Raw genomic sequence first — 19,031 nt, forward strand, 5'->3', positions numbered from 1 at the left:
TGTCCAACTCTTTGCAATCCTGTGGACTGCAGCACACCAGGCTTCCCTGTCCATCACCAACTTCCGGAGTTTGCTCAAGCTCATGTCCATTGAGTTGGTGATGCCATCCAACCATCTCATCCTCTGGCATACTCTTCTCCTCCTGCCTTCAATCTTTCCCAGCATCAGGGTCTTTTCCAATGATTCCTTTCTTCACATCAGGTGGTCAGAGTATTGGAGCTTCAGCATCAGTCCTTCCAAAGAATATTCAGGACTGATTTCCTTTAGGATTGACTGGTTTAATCTTACAGTCCAAGGGACTCTCAAGAGTCTTCTCCAACACCACCATTCAAAAGTATCAATTCTTCAGCACTCAGCTTTCTTCACAGTCCAACTCTCACATCCATACATGACCACTGGAAAAACCATAGCCTTGACTAGATGGACCTTGTTGGCAAAGTAATATCTCTGCTTTTCAATATGCTGTCTAGGTTGGTCATAGCTTTTCTTTCAAGGAGCAAGCGTCTTTTAATGTCATGCCTGCAGTCACCATCTGCAGTGATTTTGGAGCCCAAGAAAATAAAGTCTGTCACTGTTTCCATTGTTTCCCCATCTATTTGCCATGAAGTGATGGGACCAGATGCCATGATCTTAGTTTTTTTAATGTTAACTTTCAAGCCAGCTTTTTCACTCTCCTCTTTCACTTTCATCAAGAGGCTCTTCAGTTCCTCTTTGCTTTCTGCCATAAGGGTGGTGTCATTTGCATATCTGAGGTTATTGATATTTCTCCCAGCAATCTTGATTCCAGATTGTGCTTCATCCTGCCCGGCATTTCTCATGATGTACTCTGCATGGAAGTTAAATAAGCTAGTTGACAATATACAGCCTTGACATACTCCTTTCCCAATTTGGAACCAGTCTGTTGTTCCATATCTGGTTCTAACTGTTGCTTCTTGACCTGCAAGAAGAAGTTTTACCCTTCTTGTTGTTTTAGTCATTAAGTCATGCCCCACTCTTTTGCAAAACTATGAACTAGAGCCCACCAGGCTCCTCCATCCATGGAATTTTCCAGGCAAGAGTTCTGGAGTGGATTGCCACTTCCTTCTTCAGGGGATCTTCCAGACCCAGGGATTGAACCTGCATCTCCTGCATTAGCAGGTGGATTCTTTACCACTGAACCACCTGGGAAGTCCCTTACATGTATTTGTTGGGGTCTTTTATAATTGGGCCAGGAGAGCCATTAGGTAAATTCAGATATGTCTCTCAGTGGGGCAAATAAGATACAAAATCATAGGTCCAAATTATTCTAAATACTTTTTTTAGTGCCCATAGAACAAGGAAATAGACCAAGATGTTAACGATATATTCTGTTATGAGATAGTTCAGGTGATTTTATTTTTTTAAAAAGAAGAGTTAGTGCTTTTTGTGCCGCACCCCGACCCCCACCCCGACCCGAAGCAATTCAGTAGGAAGTGGCAGCCTGTTGGCCCTAGCCCTGCTTCCCCGGCTCACACAGCACTGGGCAGATTTCACCACAGCTGAGACAGCCACAGAGAGCTGTGGACAATTACTTTTCATGTCCCATTCTTGGTTCAGGAAGCCTCCAGCAGACACTTGTTTTGTGCTTCCTGTGGAGCAGAATGTGGAACGTGCATCCTCGGCACCAAGTTTGCAGACACACAAGACTGTCCTTAAGGGGCTCCCATCCACTTCCCCTCGAGCAGTCAGACCGCCTGCCTTGGGAGGCCACACAGGAGCACTGGGCGCTGTGTCTCTGGCCTGGCTAGTGTGTGTGTTGTGCACTGCCTGCAGCTCACATTAGGATCTGTGACTTTTGCAGTGTGATTTGTTCATCCAGGAGGGGGCCCGCCTAGGAAGAACCCCCGCTGAAGTCGTTTCAACTTGTGACATCACCTTTGCCTGCGTGTCGGACCCAAAGGCAGCCAAGGACGTAAGGATCCCTCCCTCCCCTCAGCGTCTCAGGTTGTGGCCAGGAACGCTGGCTGGCCTCCTCCCCTTGTCCCCTGCACACCGAGTGAGTGTCTGCATGTGGGGGGTTGGGTGTCCCATTTGGGGGCCATCTCCCATTGTGAAGGATGTTTGCGTAGACTGAACACAAGACTTCCTTTAATTCAGAACAAAGAACGACACTGACTGGGGTCCCTGAGGTCTGTGCTGAAATGGTTCCTGACAAGCTCACGTGTTCCTGGTGAGCTGGAAGCTTTGAGGCTGAGTGTGCCTTTGGTCCATGTGCCAAGTTCCTATATTTAGCTGTCACTGTATTTGTATGCTTTAAAAGTTCAAGTGCATTAGTTATCTTGTTGAACTCGTGACTAAACTAATCCAGGTAAATCCAAAGAAGCCAAAAAATAAATACTGACCTTTCATCTTTTCAGTGGGAGGCTTTTATTAAAAAGAAATACACATATATTCTTTTTGAAGGTAAATGGGAACATAACATAAATTCTTCTCTTTCCCTTGCTTATTTACATGCTCTTCTCTTTTGAGCTTTAATAGCTTCTGTTTGAGAAATGAGCCAAAAAAAATCAGCAGGACATTGACCTTAGATCTGAGGGTCACCTGGGTTCTGGCTGGGAGCCTGGGCTATTGCTTCTCCCTTGTGTCCCCACAGCTGGTGCTGGGCCCCAGTGGCGTGCTTCAGGGGATCCGCCCCGGGAAGTGCTACGTGGACATGTCGACGGTGGACGCTGACACAGTCACCGAGCTGGCCCAGGTAGCAGCCTCGTTCAGGCTGGCCCTCCAGCGTCCTTTCAGTTGGAGCCCAAGGCCCAGGCTCACCGCACCCCAGTGTGGGCCACATAGTTACTCCAGAGCCACAGCAGAGACTATGGGATTCTAGCCTGTTTTCACTCTCTGCCTTCAAGTCTACAGCTAGTCTGCATGGCTGAGACAGGAGAAGTGCTTCTTAGCTGGGAGAGGCGTCAGGTCCCGTAGCTGCTAGCCTCTCAGTTGGAAGCAGTCCAATCTGCCAGCAGGGTCTTTGTGGTTTAAATAGCTTTCTGCAGTTGATACTAGCAGGATATTCCCCCACCCTGAGCCACTGGGCCAAGGTGAGGAGGTGGTGGTGACTTGTGGCCCATGTGTGTTCAAAGAGTGGCTGAAATCAAAGAAGGGCAGTGTCTGTCGTAGAAAGTGTGGTCGGCCAAACCATAGTGTGGTCGTGTTGCTGATATCTTTGTAATGGGAGCCTCTGAGGACCCCCAGCTCCTCGCTGTCTCCTGCGTGGGATTCGGGCATCTGGTGGAGGACAGTCTGCTGGTCCTCCCCCAGCATCAGCCCAGCACCTTGGTACACATGTCCGCTATGGGGCTCAGCGTGGAGGGCCTGATGCTCCAGCCCCTGTGTGCTCCTTGCTTCCTGCCCAAGACCTTCGTGAGAGGCACAGCCTCCAGAAGCTGTGACTTTTCTTTCCAGGTGATTGTGTCCAGGGGGGGCCGCTTTCTGGAAGCCCCGGTCTCAGGGAATCAGCAGCTGTCTAATGATGGGATGTTGGTGATCTTAGCGGCCGGAGACAGGGGCTTGTATGAGGACTGCAGCAGCTGCTTCCAGGCAATGGGGAAGACCTCCTTCTTTCTAGGTAACACGCCTGCCCACCCGTCAGGCCACTGCAGGCCTGGAGGCTGGGTGGGCCACATCCCCTCTAGACCACCCTGAGGACAGCGTCAGTCCCGCACGGCCTCTCTGCCTGGGGCCCCCGTGGGAAGGTTTCTTTGACTTGCACAGTCAGTGCCTGCAAGGAGGAAGAGCCAGAAGGGTCAGAGCCAGTTCTGTCAGGGGCAGGTGAATGGGGCCTCCCCTGGGTGTAGAGGTGGGTCCGAGCAGGGGTGAGGGTGGGCAGAAAGTCCCTCCCCGTGGGATTCCTGGGTGTGACCGCAGTTCTTTGCCCTGGGCAGGTGAGGTTGGCAACGCAGCTAAGATGATGCTGATTGTGAACATGGTCCAGGGGAGCTTCATGGCCACCATTGCAGAGGGGCTCACCCTGGCCCAAGTGACAGGCCAGTCCCAGCAGACACTCTTGGACATCCTCAATCAGGGACAGTTGGCCAGCATCTTCCTGGACCAGAAGTGCCAAAGTAAGTTGCCTTTGACCGCTCTTGCTGCGTTTTAGTTTTGGTTCTAGCTGGGGAGCTGGGTCAAGCAGCCATCACAGAGCAGTGTCTTCTTGGGGAGCTCCTTCTGTGTGAATGACACATCCTCTCCAGTCAGTCTGGCCCCCAGTCAAAGTGAAGTGAAAGTCGCTCAGTCGCGTCTGACTCTTTGCGACCTCATGGACTATACAGTCCATGGAATTCTCCAGGCCAGAATACTGGGGTGGGTTGCCTTTCCTTTCTCCAGGGGATCTTCCCAACCCAGGGATCAAACCCAGGTCTCCCTCACCGCAGGCGAATTCTTTACCAGTTGAGCCACAAGGGAAGCCCAAGAATACTGGAGTGGGTAGCCTATCCTTTCTCCAGCGGATCTTCCTGACCCCAAAAATGAACTGGGGTCTCCTGCATTGCAGGCAGATTCTTTACCAGCTGAGCTCTAAGGGAAGCCCCGTAGGATTTGGGGGTGCAGGCTGGGAACTTGTCTCTTGGGTGTCTGAGGAGGAGGAAATGCTAGGTGTTGAGCCCTGACAGTGCTCCAGATGTTTTCTTATTTAGGATCCTTTTAATTCTTCTGGTGGATGCCTTTCCCTCCTCAGATATCCTGCAAGGAAACTTTAAGCCCGATTTCTACCTGAAATACATTCAGAAGGATCTCCGTTTAGCCATTGCGCTAGGTGATGCCGTCAACCATCCGACCCCCATGGCTGCTGCAGCCAATGAGGTAACTGCAGGAGGCTGTGGGTGGGGCCTGCAGAATTCCCTTGTCTCCCTTGCACTGCCCCTCTGCGACTTTGCCTTGGCTTGGCTGTGTCTGACCTCTCCAAGGGGGAGTCTTAGGTTGTTGGTTTTAGGCTTGTGTGTCTCCTCCAGTCCATGCTGACTTCTCTGGGAATTCTTTGACCTGTGGGTTACTTAAAAGTGTGTCAAATATGAGTAAAAATCCTAAAGGATTTCCTAGATATCGAGTGGTTATTGATTTCTAATGTATCTTTGTGGTCAAAAAATACACTCCATATGGCTTTTAACTCTGCATCGATTCAGACTTGTTTTGTGGCCTAGCAGATGGTCTGTCTTGGTGGGTGTGCCATATTCACTTAAGAAGACTGTTTTGCATATATCAGTTAGGTCGAGATAGCTGGTAGTATTTTTTCAGATCATCATTACTGACCTTTTTCTCCAGTTCTTTTAATTGCCAAGAAAGGGATGTTAAAATCTCCAACTATCATTGTGGGATTATTTGTTTCCCCTTTAATTTTGTCCATTTCACTTAGTATCTTTGGAAGTTTTTGTTATTGGGCTCTTAGCCGTTTATGATTGTACTGCCTTCCTGATGAATTTGCCCTTTTGTTATTAAGAAGTGTCCATCTTGATCTTTGTCTTGAAGTCTGTTGTCAGACTTTCATATGGCCACTATAGCCTTCTCAGGATTACAGTTTCCGTGTGTTATATCTTTTATTTCAATCTGATAGAAGTATAACCTTTCAGAACAACAGCTGAGCAATATTTATCTTTGAATTGCAGTAAGAACCACATTTTGTGAGACACATATATAAATCATGTGGATTCATTTTAGAAGTTCTCTCTTCCAAGTGCTATAAGCTGTATACATTTTTATCCAAGTTAAATAGAGGTCTCTAGTGGCTTTTCCTGTAGAGGCAAAGAAATACAGATACACAGTACTGGGGAGCTCCCTGAGGGTCCAGTGGTCAGGACTCTGTGCTCCCACTGGTAGGGGCCTCGGTTTGATCCCTGGTTGGGGGACTAAGGTCCCACAAGCAAGCTGAGCAGTGCAACCAAAAATCAGTAAAAAATACACAGCACCATTCTTCAAACCTGCCTTTTCATAGTTGACTAATCTTCAGTCCTTGAATTCTGTGTCTCTCTCTTCCTTGTCTGTCTGAACATCTGAGTACTTACTTCACTCTTCCAGGCTGCAGTACAATTTCTGGTTCCTCTTGTCTTACCTTCAGGTTCTCTCTTGGCAGTGAAGTTCCTGGCTGTTGTATAGTTTTTCGTTGATGAGTTTGTCTGTAACTGGTTACTTCTGAAGGGTTCTGTGGTATCTTGTGTTGGGAGCACTTCTCTGCCAGGTGGTCTCCACTTGCCCCTCCCTGACTCTACAGGATTCATGGACTTGGAAACAGACATTTTGGTTCATTTCTCAGTGGAGCATGGTGGTTTCTGGCCATTTAGATGTTGTGAGTTTAGGTTTTCCACTGTTTTGGAGTTCAGGATCTTAAGGCTAAGTAGTCCACTACCATATAGACTTTGTCTTGAAGTCTGTTGGTGTGTGGTTGAATTTGGAGCTAGTGTTTTATCATTTGATTGCCATTTGTCCCCCTGGCTTTTGTCTGTCTCTTTCTCCTTTCTTTTGGAACATTTGAATGTTTTTTAGGATCCCATTTTTTATCTATTGGCTTTTTTTATGGCTTTTTTTTTTAACAAGTGCATCATCTTTATTTTGTCTTTCCTCTCGGGATTACTGTATGCATCTTAACTTCACATCCTAGATTGGCCCTCTACGGAAAATGTGTATCCATTTACCACTTCCTCCCTCTCATCCTTGGAAGTGGCTCCTCAGCCTGGACACTGCTGACACTTGCTGTGGGAGCTGTCCAGTGCATTGTAGCATCCCTGTCCTCTACCCGCTGGATGTGACTGCACCCCCTTGGCTGATAGGAGATGTCTCCAGACATTACCAGATGTCGCTCCAGGTGGGGAGCAAAAGGACCCCAGGTTGAGAACCCTTGCTTTAGTGTACAAGTGTCCTATATTTTATGTTTGCTTTTATTTTAAGCCCACCATTGTTGGAGTGTCTCGCTTTAGTAACCATATGAATTCTAAAGATATTCAGAGAAAAGATGTTTCTGTTTCTCTACCATTTCCAGTTCTTTCCTTTCCTTTCTGAAGAATTGAATTTCTCTCGGTATTGTTTTTCGTTCAGCTGGAAGAACTTGCTTTAGCATTTCCTGAACACAGGTCTGCTGGCAACAATTAGTTCTCTTTTATCTGAAAAAGGTCTTTATTTAGCCTTTGTTCTGAGTTCACAGCTATACCTGAGCTGTAATGGACATCAATCATGATGGCTCCAACTGAACTATGTTTAAAAATAGAAAAAAAATACACTTGTGTCCAGCTGCATTTTTTCAACATGACTGGACATGGGCCTGCCCTGATTGAACGATGGCTTTTTTAAGTTTTCTCACACTGTTTCATATTCACCTGGTACCTTTGGAGTGGCTGTTTGTTAATTGCCAAGGACCATTCTAGGCTCTGGGGACATAGTACAGCCCCTTCTCTTCCTTGTAGAGGTTACATTCTAATGGAAGGAGGCACAAGGTAAGCACATAAATGTTTCAACAAGGAAGAATTCCAGAAGGTTAGAATTGTGAATAAAATGGAACAGAGTCAAGGGATGGAGGTGGTCGAGTAAAGTGGCGCAGCTGGTACTTCAGATGGATGACGGGGAAGGCCCTGGAGCTGACGGGGCAGGACAGGGGCAGCAGCCCAGAGAGAATGGGGAAGGCCTCGGAGCGTCTTCAGATGAAGGGATGTGATTGTAACTACTAACCAGTGTTGAGCCCTGAGCACTTTACATCCCTCAGTCCATTTAACCTTCACTGTAACCCTGTTAGCCTCCCCATGAAATCAAGAAGCAGTGCTGGAGGCACAGAGAAACTGAGGTACTTAGTCCAAGGTCAGGCCAGATCTGGGAGATCCAGGAGTCACACCCAGACAGCCTGGGGTCCAGAACCTACCCACCTAACCACACCTAGAACCCCTCTAGGAAGCAGGTCTTCTGTAAGTCAGCTCTGTGGCCAGACTAAACCTGTGTTGTTTTTTTCCAGGTGTACAAAAGAGCCAAGGCACTGGACCAGTCTGACAATGACATGTCTGCCGTGTACCGAGCCTATATACACTAAGTCCTTGACCCCAACCCACCCCTGTCTTCCCTATGACCCCCTCTTCCTCACATGGAGTTGGGGTCCTGGGACTTAACTCTGGACCAGTCCACCTGTCTCCATCTCCTTTTATACAGACTTTGAGACTTGCCATGAGCACAGCACACAGCATCGCTCCTCCCCTGGAGGTCCTGGAGAGAGGAGGGGTGTCAGCAGGAGTGGCCTGTGGGGAGGCTCTTGAGCTGGGCACTGGCCATGGACTAGGTGGCTGTGTGTTCTCACACACACACACCCCACACACAAACACACACACACCACACTGGCTCTTGCCCCAGGATAGAAGCTGCCCAGAAACTGCTGCCTGGCTTTTTTGTTTTCCCTTCTTCCGAGCTGTCTTATCTCCGACCCTTCCAGTTGAGGAACTCAAGTCAGCAGTGAGAACTGGAAGCTTTCCCACTGCTTCCCTCAGAGTGAAGAGGCTGTGGTTCTGTCCACTGTCCCCCACTGGATTCCACGCGGAGAGGAGCTCTAGGCTACGATGAGCCAGCAAGACTCTTAAGCAGAGGGTCGCATGGCCCCTCCAACCTCAGGTGACCCGCTGATGAGGATTGTCACGTTTAAGCTACCAGTGTGCAACCAACTCTCCATAAATGCCTTTGTGAGCTGAAAAGAGATGGACACAGTCAAGCAAAGACAGGCCTCTGGCTTTCCAGGGAAAGCGACAAACAGCCCACCCTAGGCAAACCTCCTGGAAGCCTGCTCTCCTCACTGCTTTTGCGCACCTGTCCCAGATGTCACTGTCACTGTGGAGCCTGGGCTGGGATCCGACTTCCTCACCAGGCTGTTGTAGTATTTGGATTTGCATTCCAGCCCTTGGGAAGGGGTCCTGAGGGCAACCACTGAGGAGTGAATGGGGGAAGGGGCTTCCTTCCTGTTTCCATTATGCCACAGACCCTCCACCTGGTTCTGAAGAGCCACTCTGACCCAGGTCCCCTCACAGCAGTCCCCCCTTTTCCAGCCTGTCCCTGCACAAGTCCTCTGTGTGCCCACCTCTCTCCATTTGCCTCCCTTCCCCCTTTCCTCCCATGGAGACAGTATTTCATTCTGTCTGTTCCTCCGTTGGTCCATACCCAGCCTGACCAATGACGACCATTTCTTAGGCTCTGCTCTTGAAACAGAAATGAGTGTCTTCACTTAAGCCAGCAGCTTGGTCTTCGGTGCTTTCAGGGCCCTGGGGTCTGTCAGGAGAGAAGAGGAGGTCTAGGCTTGACATTACCAGAGCTCACTGACCCTCAGAAGTGAATCTGAGCATTTCTCCTTGGATAGGGGACCAGAGGGGCTTGGAACGTGGCATGAGAACAAGGAGAAGTCACCCAAAGGATGTCAGTGTTCTCTCCCCCTGCGTGGGTTGGATTCTCCAAAGTCAGGCTGTGCGGAAGTTCAGCATTTGTAGTGGATATATAGTGATAAACACAATTTGAGGTGGCCACGCTGGTGTGTGCCCCTCCCCCTCGCAGCTTTGGCCCTTTTCCACTGATCAGAACCCAGGATAGGGGATCTCAGAAAACATGGGGGTGGGGAGGGCAGGGGAGATGCCTGTGGTTTTTGACACAGTTGTTAATTTCACTGGGATTTTGAATTCTGTATGAACACAAAGCCTGTTCTAATCCTAGCGGGACACGGGGGTGGGGGTGGGGGAAGATGCTGTAATGAAACTGGTTAGTCAATGTTGTCTTAATATTGTTGACAATTCTGTAAAGTTCCTTTTTATGAATATTTCTGTTTAAGCTATTTCACCTTTGTTTTGAGATCCTTCTCTCTTAAAAGGAGAAAATGTGACACTTGTGAAAAGCTTGTAAGAAAGCCCCTCCTCCACCACTCCCTTTTTTTTTTTCGTTTAAACCTTTAAATGACAAATCTAGGTAATTAAGGTTGTGAATTTTTATTTTTGCTTTGTTTTTAATGAACATTTGTCTTTCAGAATAGGATTGTGTGATAATGTTTAAATGGCAAAAACATGATTTTGTGCAATTAACAAAAAGCTACTGCAAGCAAAATAAAAACGTTTCTTGGTAACACAACTGTGACCTTGGTGGGGTGGTCTGCGCCCTGACACCGAGCACCACGCGGGAGAGGAGGGGGTTGTCCCTCCGGGACCAACGGAGCTAGGAGACGAGACCCGGGTAGAACAGGCTACCCAGGCGGCCAGTCGCCGGGTGCGGCGAGAGCTAGCCATACCGTCGGCCAATCGCCGAGCGTGCCCAGTACAGGGCGTCCTATCAGAGCCGAGGAGGGGCGGGACGAGCGAGCGCCGCGCCCAGGCTGGTGAACGGCTGCGGATGCTGCAGCCAGAGCTCGCGGCGCCGCGGTGTTCGGGGCGAGCCGGCGGGGGCAGGTCCGCGGCGCTCGCGGCGTTGCGAGCTGGAGGCGTGGCGGGTGCCCGCGCAGCCAATCGGCGGCGAGGGTGGGCCCGGGCGCCACCAGCTGACCGCGCACCCGCGACGGTCGCTGGGCAGCGAGCGGCGGCGATGGCGACCGTGATGGCAGCGACGGCGGCGGAGCGGGCGGTGCTGGTGAGGCGCGCGGGCCGGGCCGGGCCGGGCCGGGAGGGAGGCGGTCGTGGGCCGCGGCGGCTGACAGCGGGCCTATCCCCTCAGGAGGAGGAGTTTCGCTGGCTGTTACACGACGAGGTGCATGCCGTGCTGAGGCAACTGCAGGACATCCTCAAGGTAACCTCGAAGACCTGTGCGGGCGCCCACCCTCCCCCAGCGCGGCTACCTCCTCGGCCTCCTGAGGCTGCTGCGTACCCGACGTGCGGTGTTCAGACCAGGCCCTGCCCTCAGGCCCCGGACTCAGTCCTAGGACTTAAAAAGCGTCTACCCCGGGGCGCCAGCAGATAATTACCCAGTTCCACAAGCCGTCCTGCCAGGGATGCGGACCTGGATTGAGCCCCGGAGTCGGGGAAGCTACTCTTTGAAATTGACGTTTAACTTCCTATCTGAAGGACCCAGCATTTTGACCTCAGCCAAGTCCTCGATCTCTTTGGGCCTCCCCTTTGCAAAAGGGAGATAGCAGTACCGCCCTCAGGGCTGTTGTGAAGATTAAAAAAAATAGCCAATGGAAATACAAAAAAATGTCCAGGCGGTGCCTGATAAGGCCAGAATTACCGGTTGCCATGACTACTGTCTTGCCAGACTTTGCTCCCCACTTCCAAGCTCGTCAACCAAACGGGGAGGGTGTCTCTGGGTCCTCTATCCTGTATGGGACACACGGTAGACCCCCAGAGAATGTAGAAGGAGCAGGTATGGGTTCAGGTAGGAACTGAAACTGGCCGTGGGGGAGGGGCCCTGGGAGCGGAGCTTATGGAGCAAAGGCTGGGCTGGAGTCGGTGAACTTTATTTACCCCACTCCCCTTTGCCCCCCAGGAGGCCTCGCTCCGCTTCACTCTGCCAGGCTCAGGCACCGAGGGGCCCACGAAGCAGGAGAACTTCGTCTTGGGCAGCTGTGGGTGAGCCTGGGCTGGGTGGAAACCGGGGTGGGGTTGAGGGGTGGACTTCTGGGAGGAGGGACCCTTAGGGATACCTTCTAGGACTGGTGGTGTGGCCACGGCCCAGCCCTGCAGACTGATTCCAGCTCCAGCGTCCAGAGGGTGTGCAGTGGGACAGGCTGGACTATCCTGTGAGAGCCCACTGAGAGGCTGGGGTGGTGGGGCAGCTGCAGGTGCTGCTCTGACCCCCACGTGTTGTAGCACAGACCAGGTGAAGGGCGTGCTGACTCTGCAGGGAGATGCGCTGAGCCAGGCGGTGAGTCCCCCGGCCCCTGGCCCCTTCCCATGCCACCAGAGCAGCCAGTGGGCAAGAGTCGGGGGGTGGGGGGAGGCCTCCTGCTTTAGCTCAGCTCTGCCACCCACTAGCTGTGTGACTCTGGGCAGGATCCTTGACCTTTCTGGGCCTCGGTTTCCTTGTTTGAAAATGACAACAACCCCCGTAACCTGCTTCTGAGATTGATGTGTTACTCCATTGAGAGGTGGGTGGTGGGTGGTGCTTTGCACACGGCACTACCTATAGCCTGGCCCCGGGGTTAGGCTGGCCCCAGACCAACATCTTAACTCTCTCTGCACTTGATCCTGTAGCCGGTGCCAAGGCCTGGGGGAAGGTCCTCCTCCTCCTCGGGTGGGCATTACATCCCTTGGCACCTGCAAATGTTCTCCATCTGCCCACAACCACTCACCTCCTCCCTCCCAGCAGAAGCCACCTTTCCCTTTCATTTCTTTGTGGTTCCTCTTGGCCTGAGTTCCTGTTTCCTGTTCCCTGTTTGCCCCAGCCCAAATGGCCATGTTCTTCCCCCTCTCCCACATGGAGTGGCTCGGGCCCGAGCCAACACACACACAGTTTCTGCCCCCTGGCTCAAGGGCTCAGAGTGGCCAGCGGCAGGAGGACATCCTTCTGCCCGGCTTAGCCCACCCTTGCCTGGCAGGACGTGAACCTGAAGATGCCCAGGAACAACCAGCTGCTGCACTTTGCCTTCCGGGAGGACAAGCAATGGAAACTGCAGCAGGTAACTGGGCCCTTCCCTGGCTGGGGCCCAAGGCACAAGGGCAGGTAGGAATAGGCCCTTGCAGCGCTGAGGCCTCCAGGGCTGGCCGCTGCGGGGCCTTGTGGCTGCAGCAGGCTTACAAAGATGTTTCCTAGCAGTGCAGCTGGGGTGGGCAGTGCCTGGTCTCCTAGCCTGTCCTGTAATTGGGTCTGGCTTCTGCCACCTCCCTCTCCCCTCTCACTGGCCACCAGCTGTCTCCACTTCACGGCCTTTGCTTGGGCTTGTCCCTCTGCCTGGAGTCCACTCCCCCAACTTTTGCCACTGCACAGGCTTCAGCTAAAGAGTTGCCTTCCCTCGCCGCCGCCCGCCCCCCAATCACCTTGTTTCCTTGTGAAAGCTGAGCAGTCTATTATCTTGTGCCTTTCCTCTGTTACCCTCTGTCCTCCTTTGGAAAGTGAGCTGCAAGGGACCGGGGACTGAGGCCGCCTCACTGCACCAGCCAGGCCCGGCAGGCGGCACCCACCCCAGCCCTTCTAGGAAGATAGGCCCCCTCAGGGTAGGGATCCTAGGTTGGGCCCCCAGAGACCATGGGTGTTCTGAGGCTGGCACCTTTCCCTGCCGAGGCCAAGCCCACTGACCGCTCAGTGGGCCCTGCTTTTAGATCCAAGATGCCAGGAACCACGTGAGCCAAGCCATTTACCTCCTCGCCAACCGAGATGAGAGCTACCAGTTCAGGACGGGAGCAGAGGTCCTCAAGGTGAGCCACCTCAGGAGTGGGAGAGCCCGGTTCCCTGACCACCGATTGGTCCCCTGGGAAGCTCTGCCCCCACCCTCAGGTGAAGCTGAGCGTCAACCCTTCACCTCTTGGTGTACACCATGTCCTTCCAGCCAGTTGAATGGCTCACGCCCAGGCCCCAGAAACAGATGTGGGTTCTGATCCCAGGGCCTGCACTATGAGCCAGGCCACCTCAAATCCCTTACTTAGCCATTCTGTGCCTCAGTACCCTCACCTGATAAAAGGAGGGGACAAGCTGTCATGCCTGCCATCATGACAACGCGGGTGACGTTGCTTCTAGTAAGCACCCAGTAGATGGGAGCTGCAGGTATTACTGTCAGGAACAGAAAAGCTTCTGTAATTAACAAAGTGAGTCCACGTGGTGTGAAGGGACAAGATGAGCTCAGGTTCCCTGAGTTCACGCTTTAGCCCTGCCTCCAACTTGCTGTGTGTCCTCGGGTGGTTTGCATGCCATCTCTGGGCCTGATATGAAAACTCGAAACCAGATGGACCAAAGTCCCTTTCAGAACTGTGAGTGTCCTTTGGGGTGTAATGTGCAGCCCAGTAATTCTGCCTTTCCCAGGAGCCAGGTGACCCCAGCAGCAGCTGGGTGAAGAGCTGGAAGCAGTGGGCACTGGGTCTCTGAGAGCTTTGCTCCCACACAGAGGGAGGAGATGAGTCTCCAGAGGTTCCACCATTCCCCAGCCGTGCGGCCTTGGACCTATGGAGCTTCAGTTTCCTTCTTCACCTGTGAAAACAGGGCTCCTGTCCACCTTAAGGCCTCAGCTCACCCATCCCAGTGCCTCCTCAAGGAAGCCCTCCCTGACTCCTTACACCCAAACTGAGTTAGGGTCCCTCCTTGTAAGCTCCTTCACTGCCTGAACCCTCATCCTCAAAGCCCTTGGCCCCCTGGGACTGACTTCCGGGCTCCTCCACCCCAATTGGACCAGGACCCCGGGTCCCAGACAATAGAACCTTCCGGGTGGGTGGTCAGCAGCACAGATGTCCTGCCCCCACCCCCAGCTGGAGTCCGAAAAACCGCATCTTTAGCAAGCCCCCTGCTGCAGAGGTTCAGGGCCTGAGTCTGTGAGCCCCAGGGAAGGAATTGGGAGCTCCCGTAACTTGGTTCCTCCTGATGGGGCTGCCCTGGCAGCCACTGTGACCAGCTCTCCTCCCCCAGCTGATGGACGCCGTGATGCTGCAGCTGACCAGAGCCCGCAACCGGCTCACCACTCCCGCCACCCTCACTCTGCCGGAGATTGCTGCCAGCGGCCTCACGGTCAGTGCCTCAGGCCTACCCCTGCTCCAGGAGAGGCGGGAGGGACACAGGGGTGCCAGGGCGTCCTGCAGGCCCCAGATTGTTGACAGAGTTCTCTGTGCGGTTTTCTTGGATTGGGTCTTTGGCTTCCATTCTGAATCCCCAAAATATATCTCCCCCCACCCCTCAGACGGGTCACTGGTGTCCAAGCCCAGTGGTGCAGTAAGTTACCCGGAGCACCTGGCAAGAATCAGAAGGCCCCAGTCCACGGGCTGGGGACTGGGATTCCCCCCATAATGGTTGGAGGGGCGGGGGTGGGACATGCCTGCTGGCCCTCATCCCCCCTGGATGCCCGGCCCTCCCCCAACAGCGGATGTTCGCCCCCACCCTGCCTTCTGACCTCCTGGTCAACGTCTACATCAACCTCAACAAGCTCTGCCTCACCGTGTACCAGCTGCACACCCTGCAGCCCAATTCCACCAAGGTGAGCCCCCACCCAGCCTGCCCTCGCCCGCCCTGTGGTCCCAGGCCTGACCCCACCTGATGCTTTCTTGTTTAGAACTTCCGCCCAGCCGGAGGCGCCGTACTGCACAGCCCCGGGGCCATGTTGTAAGTATGCTACCTGAGAGGGGTCTCAGGAGCGCCCCCGCCCCTCCTAGGGTGGGGCCCTGGCCCTCTGGGCCGCCCTCAGGGCCCCTCTCGTCTCCCCTCAGCGAGTGGGGCACGCAGCGCCTGGAGGTGAGCCACGTGCACAAGGTGGAGTCAGTGATCCCCTGGCTCAACGACGCCCTGGTCTTCTTCACTGTCTCCCTGCAGCTCTGCCAGCAGCTCAAGGATAAGGTGGGGACACGGGGTCAGGGCCGGGCTGGACCTCACCCCGAGGAGGCCAGCCAGTCCACGGGCCATTCAGCCCCTTTTGGGGTGGGGGCGGGGATGCCAAGGGCTCCTTGTGTGTCTCCAAAGCACCCCCTGATCTTAAGATCTGTTACACTCTCTGTGCACACCAGTCAGGGGTGGGCCATGATGTCACTCAGTAGCACTGTCTTCCGGCTGCTTGGCCCTTGGGTGACAGGCTGCAGCAGGGCAGATCCCCGGCCCGACCCCTCATCACGTCCTCCGTCTCCCTCCTCCCCAGATCTCTGTGTTCTCCAGCTACTGGAGCTGCAGGCCTTTCTGAACAGAGCGCCCAAGAGCCTGTCCCCTGGGAGTTGAGCCCAGGACGTCCATCCTCCCTACACACACCCCCACCCGAGCGCCGGCCAGGGCCGGGTACTGCAGGCTATTTATTTCCCCCTTCACACGACCCTGCCTGTCACCCCTGCACAGACAGGATGGAACACGATCCGCTGGGAGGAAGGGACGCCGATGGGCTTTTTGTTTTGGATGGGGGAGGTGAGGAGGCACAAAGTGGCCTCCAGTCCACACCCTGGCCTCCCGACAGGGCAAAAGCCTCTGGACTTGGGCTGGAGCCAGGCTCTCCTTCCTTCCCCCTTCACCTTCTGCCTGGCCCCACCCCTAGGAGGGCGAGGGGCAGCCACACACCCCCTCACGCTTGAGCCTGAGGGGTGGGCTAGGAGAGAATAAGGACAGAAGCCCCCCACCACAAGCTATAGTGTCCTTGACTGCATTCACTCAGCAGCCCTGGTGGGGTGTCCAAGAAATAAAGATTGTCCGACTTTGCCTGGAGCCCTTCTGTCTGTCTGTCTGGGTGGGGACCTGGCCAAGGGCCCCTGATAGTGAGCCAGGCCGAGTACCCAGAGACTTGGCCTCCCAGGTACTGAGGGGCTGAGTGGGCTGGTGAACAGACAGTGGCTGGGTGGCTACAGCATGTCACCTAAGGTCTCCTGGTAACAGCCATGCCAGCTGAAGGCTGGGGAACCCAGTAGGCTCTCGGTGAAGCCGTAAGGACCCGCACTGCCCACCCTGATGGGACGAGCTCTAGACTCAGGCTTTGGCTGAACAAGGTTTTGTTATTACTCTCCAGCAGGGCAAAGACAGGGAGGCAGGGACTGTCCGCATTAAGGGTCCAGGCGAAGTTATCAAATCCCTGGGGTAGGGGTGGATTCCTGCAAGAGAGGCACAGTCGGGCCAGTGACTTCACTCCTTGGCCCCCTGCCCAACCTACTGCAGCTCCTCGCTGTCCCAGTGCCCGCCCGGCCCTGGTGCTCGGAACTCACCTTCTGGGACCCGAAGGAGCAGCTTTGTCAGCAGGGTGTGCAGGGAATACAGCTGCCACAGCCGGGAATACAACTGCCACAGCAGGGAATACAACTGCCACAGCAGGGAATACAGCTGCCACAGCCAGGAATACAGCTGCCACAGCTGGGAATACAGCCGCCACAGCCGGGAATACAGCTGCCACAGCCGGGAATACAGCTGCCACAGCCGGGAATACAGCCGCCACAGCTGGAGTTGATGACAAACAGCAGCAGGAGCAACACGACCACTGTGGGCAGGACGGGGGTCCAGATAAGGCCCTGGGCCTGGGAGGCTGATGGGGGCCGGGGCTGAGCGGCACTCACCGAGGCCGAAGACAAAGGCGATGGTCCACTTGGAGTGGAAGAGCAGGATCGTCCACTCCATCTCAGCTGGGAGGTCCTGGCTGCCACCTGCTCCAGCCACCCCCAACAGAGGGCCCCTCAGAATCTTGGCTTCACTGGGGCTGCTGCAGGCCAGCCCTTGCACTGTCCTCCCACACCACCCCCTGGAGTCTGACCCCTACCCTGCTTCTCTCCTGCACCTCCCCTGACCCTGGCCTAGGCAACCCCCTTCCCACCCGCCCCCCAAAGCAGCCCCATCCCCGGACCCCCACCTACCTTGGAACTGCCCCAGGCGGCTCCTAGGTCCAGGGAGCACAGATTGCCTCCAGCTTCCAGGTCCACAGGACCTGAGGCCTTAGCAACCTGCCCCGCCTCCCACCACTCCCCCAGCACAACCCCACCCCCCAGGAGCTCAAGAGAGGGCGGGCCCTGTGCCCCACAGCTGTGCTTTCTGCCTCTGAACCTCCGCAAGTGCTGCGGGAGCAGGCAAGAGGCCACAGGCCTGGTGGCCTTTTTACTGTGGGTCACTTTTTCTCAAAAGACCAGAGTAGCAACCTGGGACAGCCTGGCCCTCAGCCTCTGTTGGCTTCACAGGTGAAAAAAAGACAGAAGAAGACGGTGGTGGGTTGGAGGGATCAGTTCAGGTCAGTAGCTCAGTCGTGTCCAACTCTGCGACCCCACGGACTGCAGCACATCAGGCCTCCCTGTCCATCACCAACTCCCGGAGTTTATCCAAACTCGTGTCCATTGCGTCGGTGATACCATCCAACCATCTCATCCTCTGTCATCCCCTTCTCCTCCTGCCCTCAATCTTTGCCAGCATCAGGGTCTTTTTCAATGAGTCAGTTCTTTGCATCAGGTGGCCAAAGTATTGGAGTTTCACCTTCAACATCAGTCCTTCCAGTGAACACCCAGGACTGATCTTTAGGATGGACTCTGGATCTCTTTGCAAGTCCCAGGAACTCTCAAGAGTCTTCTCCAACACCACAGTTCAAAAGCATCAATTCTTCGGCGCTCAGCTTTCTTTACAGTCCAACTCACATCCATACATGACTACTGGAAAAACCATAGCCTTGACTAGATGGACCTTTGTTGGCAAAGTAATGTCTCTGCTTTTTAACATGCTGTCTAGGTTGGTCGTAACTTTCCTTCTAAGGAGTAAGCGTCTTTTAATTTCATGGGTTAGAGGGATGCTGCTGCTGCTAAGTCACTTCAGTCGTGTCTGACTCTTAGCGACCCCATGGACTGCAGCCTACCAGGCTCCTCCATCCATGGGATTTTCCAGGCAAGAGTACTGGAGTGGGGTGCCATTGCCTTTTCCGGTTAGAGGGATAGAGGGAGGTAAAATTGGAGACAAGGAGGTGAGGGGAGGGAGAAGCAGTTAACCTGTCCACCACCCGTGCCTGGGCAGCCGTCTTGTGCCTGGTGGCACAGCTGTAGCCTCCAGGGTTCTCGCTGTTCTGACCCTCACAATGACCCCGCAAGATGATAGTTAAGGTCACTTGCATGAGCTCTCTCCCCAGAAACTGGGGCCTGGGGGCCCCTGACACAGCAGCTGGAGGCAGCTCTCACCGGCCCCGTCCCCATAGCAGGGGCCAGGCCATGTCAGCACTTGGGACTGGCTGTAAACCAGGTGGACACATCTGCGTGTCCCTTGAGCTTACAGTCTTGCTGGGAAAACATGTTGGCTAGCATTAGGCTCTGCCTGACCCTACATGGGTTCACCTTTGTTTACTGCACTTTCACAGATGGTGTGTTTTTTTGACAGATTGAAGGTTTGTGCCAGCTTGAGTTGAGTGAGTCTTGTTGGTAGCATTTTTCCAGCAGCATTTGGAAACTTTTTCATCATTACTATATTTGTTAGGGCACTCTGTGATTAGTGGTCTTTGATGTTGTTTTGGCATTTTTCAGCAAAGTATTTTTTAGTTAAAA

At 53.8% G+C, this 19,031-nt stretch overlaps 3 protein-coding genes across 11 annotated transcripts in view; 2 read left to right on the top strand and 1 right to left on the bottom strand.

Annotated features, from left to right (window-relative positions):
- GLYR1 (glyoxylate reductase 1 homolog) overlaps positions 1 to 10,071 on the top strand; it is a 31,755-nt gene extending 21,684 nt beyond the window's left edge. For 2 of the 8 annotated variants that reach the window (XM_086375972.1, XM_086375977.1), the window contains 6 exons: positions 1,820 to 1,930; positions 2,612 to 2,713; positions 3,415 to 3,577; positions 3,894 to 4,073; positions 4,685 to 4,809; positions 7,937 to 10,071. In XM_086375972.1, the coding sequence (XP_086232098.1) occupies positions 1,820 to 1,930; positions 2,612 to 2,713; positions 3,415 to 3,577; positions 3,894 to 4,073; positions 4,685 to 4,809; positions 7,937 to 8,011 (756 nt within the window). In that variant the 3' untranslated portion in view covers positions 8,012 to 10,071. Of the gene's footprint in view, positions 1 to 1,819; positions 1,931 to 2,611; positions 2,714 to 3,414; positions 3,781 to 3,893; positions 4,074 to 4,684; positions 4,810 to 7,936 lie in introns of all 8 variants that reach the window. The other 6 variants (XM_086375975.1, XM_086375978.1, XR_015154821.1 and 3 more) reach the window with 5 other exon arrangements.
- Positions 10,072 to 10,500: 429 nt separating this feature from the next.
- ROGDI (rogdi atypical leucine zipper) lies at positions 10,501 to 16,245 on the top strand. Its single transcript, XM_086375982.1, has 11 exons — positions 10,501 to 10,563; positions 10,648 to 10,719; positions 11,416 to 11,498; positions 11,739 to 11,793; positions 12,467 to 12,547; positions 13,188 to 13,283; positions 14,482 to 14,580; positions 14,930 to 15,043; positions 15,119 to 15,168; positions 15,273 to 15,399; positions 15,695 to 16,245. The coding sequence occupies exons 1-11, from the start codon at positions 10,519 to 10,521 to the stop codon at positions 15,734 to 15,736; spliced, it is 864 nt and encodes a 287-aa protein (XP_086232108.1). The 5' UTR covers positions 10,501 to 10,518; the 3' UTR covers positions 15,737 to 16,245.
- A 109-nt stretch (positions 16,246 to 16,354) lies between these two features.
- On the bottom strand, positions 16,355 to 17,491 carry LOC147345486 (uncharacterized). 2 transcript variants are annotated; one of them, XM_086375986.1, is made up of 3 exons: positions 17,082 to 17,491; positions 16,737 to 17,005; positions 16,510 to 16,625 (listed from the first exon to the last, which is right to left on the bottom strand). In XM_086375986.1, exons 1-2 carry the CDS (start codon positions 17,140 to 17,142, stop codon positions 16,764 to 16,766), a joined length of 303 nt encoding a protein of 100 aa, XP_086232112.1. In that variant the 5' UTR covers positions 17,143 to 17,491; the 3' UTR covers positions 16,510 to 16,625; positions 16,737 to 16,763. The 2 variants fall into 2 exon arrangements, with proteins under 2 accessions (XP_086232111.1, XP_086232112.1); XM_086375985.1 differs by having other exon boundaries at positions 16,355 to 16,625; positions 16,737 to 17,287.
- Between the last annotated feature and the right edge of the window lie 1,540 nt (positions 17,492 to 19,031).

Source organism: Bos grunniens, chromosome 25, assembly GCF_055505025.1.
Source record: "Bos grunniens cultivar Pamir isolate PY7600 chromosome 25, Bosgru_T2T1.0, whole genome shotgun sequence".
In the NCBI taxonomy this organism is placed as follows: Eukaryota; Metazoa; Chordata; class Mammalia; order Artiodactyla; family Bovidae; genus Bos; species Bos grunniens.